Here is a 15,543-nt window from a genome sequence, read left to right on the forward strand (position 1 = left end):
AGGTTGCGAACGTGCAGCTTTTGAGGAGCACACTTCGAAGAAGTGGGTACATTATCACTCCGTGTGGCCGGTGGAAATACCACGTAGGGGCTTTGCCTCCGCCTAGATCGGATTGTACCTAACCTTCGCTGTGTGCTGGGCTATCACTAGAAGCCGGTTTAGCACCAGGGCGCCTGCATTGTGTCTGCGAAAGCGGAACTTTGTAGAAGTATAACGGTCCTTGGTTACCCGGTGGTAGTCCCTTGCCTCTTTTTCGATCTTTGGAGTCGGTCTATGGCCCGCTACAAGAAGGGTCACAACCAAAGCAGTAAGAGGAAGCATCAGAAAGCGAGTGACGTCAAAGTATCATCGACGTCCACTCCTGCTCCTCCACCTGTTACGGCGATTGACACCAGTCTTTTCTTCTCGCCAGCCGAGGCGGAGAGTTTCGCTAAACTTCAAGTGGATCTCCTCCGCCAGATCAAAACGGCTAAGCGGGTTTTGGGCAAGTTTCGCAAAGAGACTTTCTGGATCAAGGACGAGAGCATCGAGGCCCAGGTTGATCGCCAACTTAACCTGGCGTTTCTGAACCTTTTGGAGTGCCAAGACAACCTCGGCATTCCGAGGAAGTCCGCACAAATAAATCCACCGAGCAAGCGGCTATGCAAACACTAGCCAAGATATCAGTCAAAATAGGAGGAATCAACAGGACGAGCAGAACCAGCGTCCGTGTCGAGGACGCGGACATCGTGTCTCCGCTGTCTCTCTCCCTCACCACTCTGTTCTGACAAGAGCCCAATTCCCAACTCCTATTTAAGCCGACTTACTCTGATTAGTACCCACATTAACTTCCTATTCAGTACAAATTATCACGTATCGTTTTTGCTCACAGCCCTGATTTACAGAGCTATACGGAGTGACAAAATCACCGGTTTTCACAATACAATCCTACAATACAATTATAGTACTTCAGTACGGTAGTGTACTGTACATACGGAGCTAAGAGCAAAGCTAGGGATATACACCAGCCAGAAACGCTACCGGAATCGAAAGCGCTTGCTGTGCCCAGCTCAATACAACGTGCTTTACATATCTCAAAAGCCTATTATAATACGAACGTTCTGAGCCACCTCCCAACTCGCATTTCTATTGGCTAAACCAAAGCAGTAGGGCATGTTCCGAACCACTTGTTCTGGGAATACATCCTGCAGGTGTTCCAGCCTCGGCACATTTGTGCTATGGACGATATCACAGCAGCAGTGTTGGACGATACCACAGCAGTAGTGTTGGCGGTAGTATTGGCAGCTTGCGTAAGTTCGGTCGTAGCAATGGACGATCAACGCGGCCTACGCCAGCCGCCCACGGCTACCATGACATTTCCAACTTACACCTTCGAGCGAGCGCTACGCACCCCTGGAACGGGCTGGTTCCGCAAAAAGCTGCGCTGTGACAAGAAGTCATTCCTACGCATCTACGAGCTGGTGCACGCTGAGTGCCCGGACGTAGCTCTGAGCGCAGGGCGCTACTTGAACAAGCCCAACACAACGTTCTTTGGAGTTTGCGCTTCCAGTCAACTCGACCCCTAGCCATTTTTCGTTGTGGAACGCGCGGCCTACCTGAACAAGGGCCTTATTGAGCGGCTGCTGCTCCTTTCCAGACTATGTATGTTGGTCCATCATACGAGAAATCGTGTCCAGCAAGAATTGGTTAACCACCTCCATGGCATCTCCAAGACGTCATCTTTTCATCTCCCATAGCAAGTCGGTGTAGTCAGCCTGTACCCACAACTTCATCGAATACGCGCTCGAACGGGTGGATACGAGATTTCCCAGCATTTGCCCGAAGCCGATCTCCCTGAACGTCTCGAGCGTGAACTTGTTCATCAGCTTGTGGTTGTCAAGGTCTCGCTAGCCCGCGACAGAATGTCCATCACCGCATGGACATTCTTCTGGATAATTGGCATCATGAAGTCTCGCAGTGCCCGTGCGCTGAAGAGGTTCACGAGCACTCGATGGCGGAACTTCCAGCGGTCCCCGTTCACCAGCAGGATGCTGTCCCCCATGAAGTCAGAGTACACGTCGTGCATGGCGACGCCCTAGCTAAAGTTGCCCGCCTGCAGCTTGAGCACCTGCTCGAAGTGCTCGGGCCTGGACATGTAGACGAGGTTGCTCTTGCCAATTAGCTGCCGCCCGTCGCGCCGAGTTGGCAGCCAATTGCAGCGTGTTGCCCGGACGGGAGAAATGCCACAGACACTGCATCGTTCGGGATTTTCTTCCTCGAAGGCTTTGAACTGCTAGCAGCTAGGAGCGCAGCAGCGCTGCAGACGCCGCCAACAGACCGAACAGGGCGGGGCTGGAAATGGTTTGAAGCAGCGACGGGGGCAGCATTCGGTTGGCGGAGCTTAGCTTGCGAGAGAAGGAGGTGGATTGGTACTGCAATCGAGGTGTGTGTGTTGCGGTACTCGTCAAACGAACTTGTTACAGAAGCATATCCTGTTCAACATCATACACATGGCTCTCTTTTCCGTGTATTTCACTTGTACTGCAACATCATATAACCTTATATGCCTCATAGAATTCGAGAATGTAGCCATCATCGGAAATCGAAGCTTCAACATTACCGTTGTTTCCGCCAATCCGCGCTTAGCCCATTTTCGTCCAATCCGCAGTCGTCTCTCAGCTCTCTCCGCCGCCAATCAACTCACTCTTGCACTGGACCGACCGGCGCAGACGACACTTGAGCATGGCCGGCGACGCAGGCTCCGCGGCGGCGCTGCCCCTCGTGGGCAAGAAGCTCATGAGCCGGCTGGGCGGCATGGCCAACGAGAGCGCGGCCGCCGAGGTGTCGGACTTCGCGCGGCGGCAGATGGAGAAGATGGGCTGGTCGGCCGGCAAGGGCCTGGGCAAGAACGAGCAGGGCGTCAAGTCGCACGTCAAGGTGAAGCGGCGCGAGGAGCTGCAAGGCGTGGGCGCCGAGAAGAAGGCGGTGCAGGAGCAGGGCAACCAGTGGTGGTACAACGTGTACGACCGCATGGCCAGCAAGATCGTGGTGGACGCGTCGTCGGACGAGGAAGGAGAAGGCGGCAGCGAGAAGCAGAAGAAGAAAAAGAAGAAAGATAAGAAGAAGGACAAAAAGCGCAAGCGATTGGACGAAAATGAGTCGCCCAATCAGAAGTTCCGCATCCCTACAGATGAAGAGCTGTTCGCGGCCACTGGCGGCAAGCTCTTCGGGCGCCGGGCGTATGGCTCGTGCAAGGGCAAGCTGAAGCGCGACGAGATGCAGGTCAAGAAGGCCAGGAAGGAGGAGAAGGACAGCGAGGAGGAGACGCCCGTGACCACCGGCAGCGACTCGGAGGAGGAGGAGGACAAGGAGAAGATGAGAAAGAAGAAGAAGAAAGAGGCTAGGAAACTGAAGAAGAAGAACAAAAAGGAGAAGAAAGACAAGAAGGACGACGGCGACTCGGCATGATTCGGAGTGCTGGTCCACGTGGATTTAATGAATTTATACGTTTGGATACAGCTCGGTGAATGTTTCTGTATCCTGGATGGCGGAAGGAGGAGTTGAAGAATGTCATTTTGTTGTCGTGGGCGGCTGCACCTGGTTAGACTCGGACTCGCCGTCCTCCTCCATTAGTCGTCGGATCTCGGTAGCGTCGCGCTCCATCCTAGCTAAGTAGAAGTTGCCCTGGTACGTGACAAAGTCGCCGACCTCGACGTAGGTGAGCAGGAGAATTTCGCGGACGTGTGCGGCGCTAGCGATGAGTGCGTGAAGCATGGCTGTATCCTCCGAGAGGCTGGCGGTGGAGTGTCTGCGAGGGCCTGTGAGGGTTGAGCGCATCAGACGCAGCAAGTCTTCGTGTTCCGTGACGAGCGCTCCTGCCGTCTCCCAGAGAGTGACTGCGTCCGGCAGCTTAGTTGAATACCCGAGCGACGAATACTTGATGGCCAGGTCCAGACGCTCAGTCGTGGACAGCGCCAACTGCTTCCACGCCAGCTCGAAACGCGTGCTCCAGTACGGACTCATAGGCACCGGATCCAAGCGCACCACTCCACCTTCGCCATCGTCAGTGCCAGCAGTGGCGATCGCTTCGGCTTCTGCGTCGGGACTGTAACCATACCACAACGTGAGGAACTCGACGTCTTGCGGTGACAGCATGCACAGCTGAGCGAGGAGATCATTGCGTTGTGCTCGCATCGCGGTTTCGCTCTTTGCAACAAGAGAAATCGCCCCACGCCGGTTTGCCATTCGGTGCACGCCGTTCAGCAAGAACTTCCATTTGGCGGACGCTCCGGCGGCGTCGCTCTCGGCTGTACTGATCATGCGTTGTCGGCGTAAATGAGACGGAATCTGAACGCTCGGTTGGACGTTTCCACCGCCTGGTTCTTCGCTGGCATCTTCGTCGTCGACAAAGTAGCTTGCTGAGGTGAGGGAACTGCGAAAAGATAAATCCACGAGGTACTGGAGATCAAGGTGCCGATGAAGTTCTGCTCGAAATTCTTGATGTGCATCGTGGGTACTGTCATACAGTTGACGCACTTCGTGGAGAAGAATAGTTTCATCGGATGCTGCAGCGACGAGTTTTTGCTGGTGGAAAAGGTCGCTAGGTGCTGGAAGAGGCTTCTCGGGGGCAATAGCCAGCGATGCCAGCACAAAAGAGACTGGAGATCTCTCTAGCGGAACTGAACGCCTGTAGAAGCATTCCCACTCGGCATTTGCTGCTGCGTTGCGTGGTTGAGTGTTGTCGTTCAGCTCTGTTGGGGCAGGAGGGGGGAGTCGAATCGGCTCAAACGCAGTCAAAGGAGAAGACTCGTCGACGTGAAAGTGGCGATGCCGCTCCAGTGCGTCAAGCACTTCTTTCGGAATCGGATACTCGTCCAAGATTCCCTTCGTGGGTGGTAGGGCTCCAAGTCGAGTAGACATAATGTAGCGCACCCGTGACTCGTGCGGCTCGCGTTTTGTAGCAACATCAGCAGCATCTTCTACTGCTGATGGTGCTACTGGGCGAGAACGAAAATGTGTAGCCTGCTGTTCTTCATCATTTTCTTGGCTGGCTTCACTACTTCCCATCGCCGCTGCGACTTCGCTATACTTCGGGAATTGGACGCACAACAGCGATTGTGATGAATTGTCATCGCCATCTTTGTCGTTATCGCCGTCGAGACAATAGTCGGCTGCTGAGCTGGATCGGTGTCGTCTTCTGGATATGTCGATATCGTCGACTACAGCCCGTGTTCGAGGTGAGATAATGCTGCTGGGTTTAACCCGCGAATTTCTGGAGATGCTGTTACTCGTGCTGGGGGCAAACACAGAGTTTGAGCGATGCTCACGGCGTTTACTCACTGTCGTGGCAGGCGATAGGGGGGTTTCTTTTTGAAATGTCACGTGCAAGCTGGCTGCTCGCATTGCTGCAATGGTCTGTTCAGTATACAATCCGTGAATCCAATGCATGTAGCAGACGATGACAAACTAAGGACAAGCGCGAAAATGCTCACGTTGTCGGCGATCTGTGCTGGGACCACCTTGCGTTTGGCCTCAACGACCAAGCGGCTTTGCAGCAAAGTATCGAGCGTGGAGATCGGAAGGACCCCCGAGTTTTCTCGTTTCGCTTGAAGTTTTTCCAGCCGTTCTTGGAGGGATGTTAACTTATCCAACACTATATCCTCAACACGTTTAGCAAGCTCTCTACGTGCAGAACGAACTCAGTTCAACTAAACTGAGGAATCCACGAGGAGTACTTCCTTACCGGTTAAGCTCATCGGTGAATGAAGGTTCGTAAGCCTTGTAACTTGTCCAGGGCGACAGCAGAGGCATCTTCGTATACAAATTAGTCGTCCTGCTAACGTTCAGTGGAATAGATTTTACTCGTCACCTGTTTCAGTTGTTCTCGTGCTTGCTGGCGCTCCTGCTCGGCCGATAGCGTCGCCAAAAATCCCGTCGATGGTTTCTCCGTCTGAACATTGCTGGTTGATTGCACGATTTCGGTCTGTTGCTGCTTGGCACGCAGGGTGCCTCCAAACACTTGAGGCCTGCTCATGTTGCCAAGGTAGTTTGCACGTACGATACTACAACGACGCTTCAAGGCCGCACCAAAGTAGGAAACGCATGAAGTTTCGGTAACCTCTATTTATCTGCTTTCGCTACCTAATCTTCGTGAGACTTGCTCTGTCCCCGCAGCGCTGCCACCTGAGCACCTAGAAGGTGTCGTTCCTTGATGTAGAGTGTAAGCACCGTTCCACCGAAGCATGTCGCCCCCACAGCAATGTGAACAGCGTGTCGTACCAGCGATATCTGGCCATCCGCTTCGGAACTCAGCAGGACATGTTGTGAAATCGCCGTCACCGTCAAAGACGCCATGAAGGTGAGCAGGACAAGTCGGTGAGGCAGCGATCGACACCAAAACGCAAGTCCATTGACGAAGCGGTTCCTGCTTTGAGCTGGTGGGGTCACCCGACGGAAGTACGAAGCCAAGAACGTCAAGCAGTAGAGGATGCGGCAGGCCATGTTCACGCAGTTGGCCAGAATGAGTCCAAGCGTCCCCCAGTCGAGCACTTGCATGAACACGAGCGCACTGAACGCATAGATGGCAAAGAACACGCCGAGCAACTTGTTCAGTCGCATAAGCTCGTGATCGTCTCCAATGGCGTGCACCACCGCCTCGCAAACGCCATTCACACCGAGGAACGGAATGTAAGCACAGTAGACAGCCAAGGCTGCACCCACACCCTGCCTTGCCTTCTCGGCTCCATAGAGCAACAGCACCAACGTGTACGCGTAGGTAGTACCGAAGCAGACGAACAGTAGCCCCACCAGGTTCATCATTTTGAGTAGCACGAGCAGCAACGTCTGTCCATCCGCCAAGCTTTTCTTCTTGGTCTCTTTTTCATCCATTTCATCCTTCTTTTCGCTCTTCCGCTTCTGAGCAAGCGCAAGCTTGCTGAAGATGGTCTTCGTCGCCTCCTCAATCGGCAGGAACACAATCCTCGGCACGAGCGAGCCCAGATTCGACACCAGTCCGTAAACTCCCATGTGCTGCAGTGACGCGAAGCCCGTGAGCACCCACTTATCCCCTTCCGCCAGCAAATATTTCACTCCGCTCTGCACACTCAGCGGCACCAGCAGCGTCATCAGCTCTCCATGACACCAGTCCGCGTCTCCCTCGGGCTTGCCCGGCAGCAACTGGCCCATACTGGTCAAGGCGAACTTGCCTCCTTCCGACGAACCGTCATAGATTCTCCTCCAGAAAAACACCGCAAACATCACCAGCAGCGTCAACGCATACGACAGCTCAGCAATGCCGTACGCCGTCAAGCTCAGCTCCAGCACCACGACACCGACGTACTGCACCGCCGCGCGGACCAAAAAGGCGGCGCTTTGAGCCGCCACCTGCCAACTGACCAGCACACTTGCATGTGCCAACACGAACATGGGCTCTGCCAGGGCCTCGATCATTGCAGCGCCGCAGTACATTGCCAGCACCGCCGAATATCCGTCCAGCGCCTCGTCCTCCTTCACGGTCTCCGTTGAGCCCGAGACCGCCGAGTACGCCAGCACGAACGCCGCCACCGCCCAACTGATGGCGGTGGACAGCCACGCAACGTTCACCAACTGTTGCAAATGAGCTTTCCCATTGTCCCCACCCTTGGAACTCGAGGAATCGAGCGACGGCATGCGCAAGAACGCCAAGCGGAAGCCATCGCGCAGAAGGAAGATGGAGGCCAGCGCCAGCTCCAGCCGCACGGTCACGGCGCCTGTCACGCTGAGATGCAACTTACGCAGCACCAACGAGTTGGCGGCAAAGGTTAACACGCGCTGCAGGAAGCGGTAGGAGCCGCCACGCACAGCCCGGGACAGCACGCCGCCAGCGGAGCTCATGGTCGTTGCGTTGCGCAGTCTGACGTGGCAGGGCTTACGGTGCGGCTTACGTTGCGCAACTTGAACCGTGACTTTAGTAACGGACGAATTTTGAACGCTGATTGGTGGACCAACTTCAACTGTCAACAATGGTGCCGTGTGCCGCATTGCAATCCAGCACTTCACAGATAGAGACTAAACAATAGAGTTCTCTACTGCAGTCAAAATACCCACGTCACCATTGCTTGCCGACTAAAGGCGTCCTTTATACACGAGCATGCTGTTCAGGGATGGGGCAACGGCCACTGGAATACCTTCGTAGCTCGCAGTCAACCGCTCAAACGCCAATTTGGACAAATGGAAGCAAGTGACTACAAGACGAGCACGAATCTACCCCAACTCCAACCGCTGGTCACCGATAACGGTGCTGCAGTGATAACTCACTCCAGCAAACCAACAGAATCCATCCCTCCAGAGGAGGTGAAGACTGATTCGGGACCCAATCAACGGCCGCAGCTGGACTCGGAGGCACACCGACGATGGAGGACAAGCATTCGATCGACTTCCTCAACAGTGTCAGCCGCATTGATATCCACAAGACACACTGTCAATGGGACAACGTGGTGCTCTATGAACTGGAGATTCATCGCAACCCGACATCGCCACGACAAGCGGCACTCCAGTCTGATCCAAATGATACGACACCGTCAAACCAAAACTCGAACTTTGAAGCCCAAGCATTGTACTCGGTCGTGCGGTCCTTTTTCGACTTTGAAGTCCTGCGCGGGAAAATTGTTGAAGCGCTGGGTATTTTGCCGCAGTGCACGTGTCAGTACTGCGTGGAATTTGTGCTATACACGCGATACAAGTGGGGCCAACCACGGGGCGTTGTCAAGATCACAACTGGTGTTCGAAAGCGCAAAAAACTTCTAGCTGCGTTCATCCGAGACGTCCTGGCCATGGGGAAGCGTCGTGTCAAGAAGACTGGGAAGTACAAGTGCCACGCGCAGGAAATCGTGCCAAGTATACTGGAAAGCTTCCTCAGTCCTCAAACTTAGCGGGTATCGCTGATGCAACGAATCCATATACATGTATGTGGTGGGAGAATGTAGCACAGTCACCGGGCTCCGATCTACAAGGTATGGTACGAGTGTTACTAACTCGTCCCTATGCAGGACAGACGACACTACCTAATTGATCTATGCGTGCCGAACCTTACCTCCACCAATGGCCACAAATCCGAATTTACTTGCGATTTTGAACTAGCGACTACAGTCTGCTCGAAAATATGCTCAGTATTTGTCTATTTACATCATCGATTGCCTTGTACACCTTCATCTGTTGTATCTTGTAGGTATTTCGAACGAACTCAATGTGTTTTGTAACGATTATTTTTTTTGGCCTTGTACAAAACGAGTTATTGTCCTCAAAAACCAGTGTTGTTAGGCCGATCTGGTAACCAATGTATGTTTCCTAAAGGATCACAACATTTACACACCTAGGATGTTGAATCCGTCCACAAAGAACCCGAGCGTCGACCCGAGGGTTACACCCCAGAAGAAAAACATCGCGACCAACGAACCACCTGACTCGCGATCGGGAGTATCAAGCATCGTCGGGGCCTGGCGCATTGTTACTGTTGTGAGGAGTCCATTAGAAAGACCCAACACCAAGTTGAGTACGACGGTGTATGGAACAGTGGCAATGTTGCCGAACCCAAACACATACAGTGGCGTACCAGCAATGCCCATCAGCAATAACGGGACGAACACTACGCGCAAAATTGATAGCGTAAGCGCCGAATTTGTGTTGACACTGTCTTTGAAGAAGAACATGGGAAGCGCTCGGCCGAAGAAGTCGCCGTACTGAAAACTGCCAATGATACCTGGTGAACAGAACCAGTTCTTGGTAATGTCGTGATCGCCTTCCATGTATGGCTCTGCCAGATTCCGAGCGGCTGCGCATCCAACGCCTGGGTAAATGGTGAACGACACAAAGAAGACCAGAAATTCCGCAACGAGTGGAACCCAAATGATCTTGAAGACGTGAAAAAGTGTGCCGAAAACTGGCGGAGACGACGAAAGACATAACGAACTGGTCGCAATAAATTCTTCATCTCGATTCATGACGAACTTGATGCACGGCATCGACATCAATCTGCGATAGAGCAGGATAGCCGAGAGGACGATGAGCAGCAGTAGGCCGAAGAACAAATAAAATGATAGTTTGACCGAGTCACTGCTCTCTTGGATGCCGCCGACTGCAAGCCGCAAGACCGTAAGGAGCGTGACATTGACGATTCCAGCTGCTCCATTCCCAATTTGGACAGATGTCGTGAACTTTGGGTCCGGGAGGAGGGCCGCCATGGAGTAGTAAGTCGATTCAGTGAGCGCACTGCAAATGCCCGTCAATCCGATGCAAACCAGCACCAATATAGCCGTTGTTTTCTCGCTCATGAACTCGATGCCGCACAAAATGATGACGAGAGCGGAGGAAGCGAAAAATCCCCAGTAGCCTGCGTTCATGCGCGTGCGCTGGCCAAGTTTCTTGTCAAGGCCTGTCAGCGTCAGAGTAGTCTGGGAAATCACCATGGGCCAACTCTGGCAGAGTGTCGTCAAGAATGAAAAATCCATCCCCGAGTTCGCAAAGCGCTGGGAGAAGTAATCTTGAGTGCTCAGGAAGGAAAAGTACGCCCAGAGAGCAGTACCGTTGAGATACATCAATGCGAAGAAAATGAACTGCTGGTGGGTGATGAAATCTTGGTAGACGTCTTCGGGCATGCCGTCGCGGTCACGGCCGCACGCACAAGACACCTCGATTAAGGTATCGGATTTCGTGGGCGACCTCATTGCATAGACTTGGAACTTGAACTGGACTCGGAACTTGTACTCGATGATGCAAATTGCAGACTGAAAGGTATTGTCCTGGTGCTTAGCATCGAAATAGGCAACTCATTGTCCACAATAGGTATAATCTCATGTACTTAAGTACTAGTTATCTGGTCACGTCACGCAACGGCCGAGGCCTCATCTGGATTCATTGTTTGTTTTGATCCCCCCAGTCAACCAAGTATAGGATATTCACGCACTCTTCACTGTCGACGGGAGATTTTAGGCTGCGGTAGCTCGAGTTCGACGCAAACACTTACGCGGATGCCCATCTCTGCACACCTGTGGACGCAATCGCTATGTAAGCAACGGGTTTTGTCGTGTAATCATTACACTACTATAATACCTGTCGACACGTAATCCATAGATTCGATTATTTTTTTCTTTTTCACGTAGCGCAATCGCAGCAGTTGCAAACATACAAATGGAAGCAAGTGACTACAAGACGAGCACGAATCTACCCCAACTCCAACCGCTGGTCACCGATAACGGTGCCGCAGTGATAACTCACTCCAGCAAACCAACAGAATCCATCCCTCCAGAGGAGGTGAAGACTGATTCGGGACCCAATCAACGGTCGCAGCTGGACTCGGAGGCACACCGACGATGGAGGACAAGCATTCGATCGACTTCCTCAACAGTGTCAGCCGCATTGATATCCACAAGACACACTGTCAATGGGACAACGTGGTGCTCTATGAACTGGAGATTCATCGCAACCCGACATCGCCACGACAAGCGGCACTCCAGTCTGATCCAAATGATACGACACCGTCAAACCAAAACTCGAACTTTGAAGCCCAAGCATTGTACTCGGTCGTGCGGTCCTTTTTCGACTTTGAAGTCCTGCGCGGGAAAATTGTTGAAGCGCTGGGTATTTTGCCGCAGTGCACGTGTCAGTACTGCGTGGAATTTGTGCTATACACGCGATACAAGTGGGGCCAACCACGGGGCGTTGTCAAGATCACAACTGGTGTTCGAAAGCGCAAAAAACTTCTAGCTGCGTTCATCCGAGACGTCCTGGCCATGGGGAAGCGTCGTGTCAAGAAGACTGGGAAGTACAAGTGCCACGCGCAGGAAATCGTGCCAAGTATACTGGAAAGCTTCCTCAGTCCTCAAACTTAGCGGGTATCGCTGATGCAACGAATCCATATACATGTATGTGGTGGGAGAAAGCAGCACAGTCATCGAGGCGAACCGAGTTAAAATAACCGAGCAGCGATAGGAATAAATGCTAAATCCCTTACTCTTTCAGTTATACCATGGCAAGAACACGAAAAAAATCCGAATTTTCTTTTATCTGTTGGTGAATCCAGCACTGAGATTGCGTACAAGCCCTTTCTTAATGGAATCGGAGGTGATAAAACTCTCTGACGGCTGTTGTGAATATGTAAATTGAAGGGGGAAGGACCTTCCTCGGTAACGGAGTGTGCACCAAGGTTCCAGCATCCAAATCGAGCGAACGAGCCACCTTAGGACCGCATTTTGCTGAGTACCACTAAATGGTACTCAAAATTTGAGTTTCAGCAGTATGCCTTACCCTACTGCAAAACCGCCAGATCCCCAAAACGAGTCAAATTACCAAAAAAAAGGTATGGTTCGATCCCCTTTCCCTCATTTTTTGCGCTTTTTTCGTGTCTTTCGCCGTCTTTTTTTGTTTGCTCCACTGTCTGCTTTCCAGTTACACTTTGCCAATCACCCTTTCCGAGTTGTTTGCATTCCTTGCCAGATCCTCAAAACGAATCAAATTGCCAAAAAAGTATATGTAACTTAAAGTCCGTACTCTCTTTTATAACCTAGACTATCTACTCAATCCGTGGCCACGATGCAATTACAAAATACACTGTCATAATCGATTACGACACCCATAATTGACCTAATGCATTGGGCCTCGTCCTGATAAAGTTCTGCGAGGTCATCGGAAAGTCTGGAGATTCTAGGAGTCAGGACTGACTAATGTAGTTAAGAGTACGTAATGTGCATTTATATATGAAGATCCTCTCTTACCAGTCCTAAAACTGTGTTGGAGGTGTAAACGGGAGATACCGTATGCGATTTTAATCTGCCTTGAGGTCGTCGAGACAGCATTTTTGCCATTTGTGATAGCTAGAGAGACACGAATAAAATCGAGGGTTTTTCTGACACGCGTGAAATTCGCATTCATAATATGAGTTATGCACTTTTCATTTACTTCGCTGGTCCACGAAAATTATCGTACGTACATACATAAAACCTTATCGCCCAGAGAAATAAATGAAAAGCGCCAGCCCAGTCAAAGCGTGATGCCATAACATGACCAGCCTCCACCCTGTCCGTTTTGTTTGTGACTTTCAGGTCTCGACGCTGCGCCAACGTGTCTGTGTATCACTGATATGATATCAGACATTTCCTTTTTGCGATCCAGAACACAATCGTATCCGTCAAAGCTGAAGATAGCACCAGATGATTTTGGTACACGCTGAATGAACGGACACATGAAATGATTGGTCCTCCTGTCCAATAGACCAGAAATTGCGCGCGACAAGGTTGTGTACACATCTATGATACTGTACTTGTATTAATATATTACCTGTAAGCACATTTATTGTATTGGCACAGATTTTCACTTCGATGGATATTCCATACAGTATCATGTAGAAGTATTGTACTTCGTAGTAGTTCTCAACATGTTAAGCATATATGCTCACAAGTTGCCATAACTGACACGCTCCCTTCATTACGTGTAAATCAGTCTCTCATGGCCCAGGCTCACATATCATTCCCATGCCACTTTTTTTATTTTAAACTTAAAAAAGAAAAGCTAGGCCATTGTACAGCCAATGTTTTCGAAATGGGTTAGGGGAAGGTATATACTGATAACAAATAAGAAATCCCAAACATGGTGAAACATGTCAAGTATTCTTTCCGAAAAATATGCCGCAGGTGCTTGCACCCTGCAAGTACTTGTATCGGTACCGTATTTGAACCGTCTCTACTCGACTACGCTTGTGAGCAACTGGTAATAATTTTCAGGGACAACGAACTGACTCGCCTAATTGCAACATGAAGCTTGCGTGGAGTATGGATGGCTCCCCCTACACCGGGACCATACCATGGCTTACACAATCGAGAACCCTTGCGCCAGTTTGCATTGTAGTGTTGTTGGCAGCCATTAACAGGCGTTGCCTGTAAGAAGGGGCAACGATCGAGTGGGATGCCGAAAAATGATAATTCCGGATTTTTTTTAATGGAGTTGACAGCTCTGTAGAGAAGCATAATGATTAACTAGCGGAGCCGGTACTGCACTGCATGTATCGGTAGTACAGTGCGCGTCAAAACTATAGGACCACCCCTGTGCTCCCTCATAACTCAATCATTTTTTATCATTTTGAGGTGGGGGTTCGACAGTAGTTGTGAAAGACGCTGAGAAAGACCTGCTATACGCCAACACTCGCCTTTTTGTACTTTAACGGGAGGCTCGTATACAAGAAACTGTTTGTGCAAGGTCGACACAAATTAGGACCACCCCCATCCCAATACAACATCCAATATTAACCGAAACCCCGTACAAGGCGATATGACTAGAGATTTGTAGTGGGCATACTTTCGGCAGTTAGTTAGACGCGTTCGCTCGTGCAGAACACGACAATTACTCGCGATCCTACAAGCAATCTATTAAGTGCACTCGGATGCGAACCGCGGTGTCTGACTGAGGCGTAGATTGTAAGGTACGAGTAGCTATCGACTGAAGCTCCCATTCACTGGTCGTTCTATATCAAATTATAGGGATACTGCTGACTTACCACTGAGACCTACGTTGGCGATCGCTTCAGGCTCAATATCGCTTATGAGGCTATGTCGTGCTCCACTGTTACAGCTAACACTATTTACAATGCTAGGATACTGTCACAGCGAGCACCCGAAAGCATGTCCACTACAAATCTCTAGTCATATCGCCTTGTACGGGGTTTCGGTTAATATTGGATGTTGTATTGGGATGGGGGTGGTCCTAATTTGTGTCGACCTTGCACAAACAGTTTCTTGTATACGAGCCACCCGTTAAAGTGCAAAAACGCGAGTGTTGGCGTATAGCAGGTCTTTCTCAGCGTCTTTCACAACTACTGTTGAAACCCCACCTCAAAATGATAAAAATGGATTGAGTTATGAGGGAGAACGGTGGTCCTATAGTTTTGACGTGCACTGTATCCTCCTCTGGTTATCGGTCTGTTTGAAGCTGCCGTCCTCGACAAGTATCTCAGTTAATGAACAGCTGGCAGACAAGTACCGCGAGTGTTGTAAAAAAAAGTGAAACGTCCCAGCAAGCACACAGTGGAGGCGCGTTGTTGCGGCGGCAGTGACACGATCTATAGCCTTCGCTGCATTTTACGAATGCTAGTTTGTTTGGTTTGAAATATTGAGCTTTCGATCTACATCTGCTATAGCATAAACCGATCAGTGCCGGAATTATTATAATACCTGCTCCGTCACTTTCCTCCTGTTATGCCCCTTCTTACAGGCATCGCCTGTTTTAACAGGCGATCCAGTTAAGAGGGTTTTTTTGGGGGGGAACTAAAACAAAATTAAATGCGGAATTTGTCCTATTTCAATGAAATTTTAGTTGGAACATAACTAGAATTTCTAATGACGAATGAATCAAGCCCGACTTTCGTAGCTGCACTGGTTGTGCCATGGCAAGGCATGCAAGCAACATGCCGATACTAGCGCTGTTTGAAGCATTTGTAGGGATTTGGAGGTATGAGACATTTGATAGTGGTACAGACGGCTCGGCCACGTGCACGTCTCGATGCGTTGGAGGGGGGGATTTCTCAGTGGCGCAGAATTCCAA

General features: G+C 50.9%; 6 protein-coding genes across 6 annotated transcripts; 3 read left to right on the plus strand and 3 right to left on the minus strand.

Annotated features, from left to right (window-relative positions):
* Positions 1-2,721: 2,721 nt before the first annotated feature.
* On the plus strand, positions 2,722-3,447 carry IUM83_15184 (uncharacterized protein; the record flags this gene model as incomplete). The annotated part of the gene is made up of 1 exon (XM_067939984.1): positions 2,722-3,447. The coding sequence occupies one exon, from the start codon at positions 2,722-2,724 to the stop codon at positions 3,445-3,447; it is 726 nt and encodes a 241-aa protein (XP_067794432.1).
* A 102-nt stretch (positions 3,448-3,549) lies between these two features.
* Positions 3,550-4,899, minus strand: IUM83_15185 (TD and POZ domain-containing protein 4; the record flags this gene model as incomplete). The annotated part of the gene is made up of 1 exon (XM_067939985.1): positions 3,550-4,899. The coding sequence occupies one exon, from the start codon at positions 4,897-4,899 to the stop codon at positions 3,550-3,552; it is 1,350 nt and encodes a 449-aa protein (XP_067794431.1).
* A 1,221-nt stretch (positions 4,900-6,120) lies between these two features.
* IUM83_15186 (uncharacterized protein) lies at positions 6,121-7,851 on the minus strand (the record flags this gene model as incomplete). Its single annotated transcript, XM_067939986.1, has 1 exon — positions 6,121-7,851. One exon carries the CDS (start codon positions 7,849-7,851, stop codon positions 6,121-6,123), a length of 1,731 nt encoding a protein of 576 aa, XP_067794434.1.
* Positions 7,852-8,369: 518 nt separating this feature from the next.
* Positions 8,370-8,888, plus strand: IUM83_15187 (Phox homologous domain; the record flags this gene model as incomplete). The annotated part of the gene is made up of 1 exon (XM_067939987.1): positions 8,370-8,888. One exon carries the CDS (start codon positions 8,370-8,372, stop codon positions 8,886-8,888), a length of 519 nt encoding a protein of 172 aa, XP_067794433.1.
* Positions 8,889-9,320: 432 nt separating this feature from the next.
* On the minus strand, positions 9,321-10,610 carry IUM83_15188 (Equilibrative Nucleoside Transporter (ENT) Family; the record flags this gene model as incomplete). Its single annotated transcript, XM_067939988.1, has 2 exons — positions 9,321-9,466; positions 9,569-10,610. 2 exons carry the CDS (start codon positions 10,608-10,610, stop codon positions 9,321-9,323), a joined length of 1,188 nt encoding a protein of 395 aa, XP_067794436.1.
* A 714-nt stretch (positions 10,611-11,324) lies between these two features.
* Positions 11,325-11,843, plus strand: IUM83_15189 (Phox homologous domain; the record flags this gene model as incomplete). Its single annotated transcript, XM_067939989.1, has 1 exon — positions 11,325-11,843. One exon carries the CDS (start codon positions 11,325-11,327, stop codon positions 11,841-11,843), a length of 519 nt encoding a protein of 172 aa, XP_067794435.1.
* Positions 11,844-15,543: the final 3,700 nt, after the last annotated feature.

The sequence above is a fragment of the Phytophthora cinnamomi genome, assembly GCF_018691715.1.
Source record: "Phytophthora cinnamomi strain GKB4 chromosome Unknown Contig24, whole genome shotgun sequence".
Lineage (NCBI taxonomy): Eukaryota > Oomycota > Peronosporomycetes > Peronosporales > Peronosporaceae > Phytophthora > Phytophthora cinnamomi.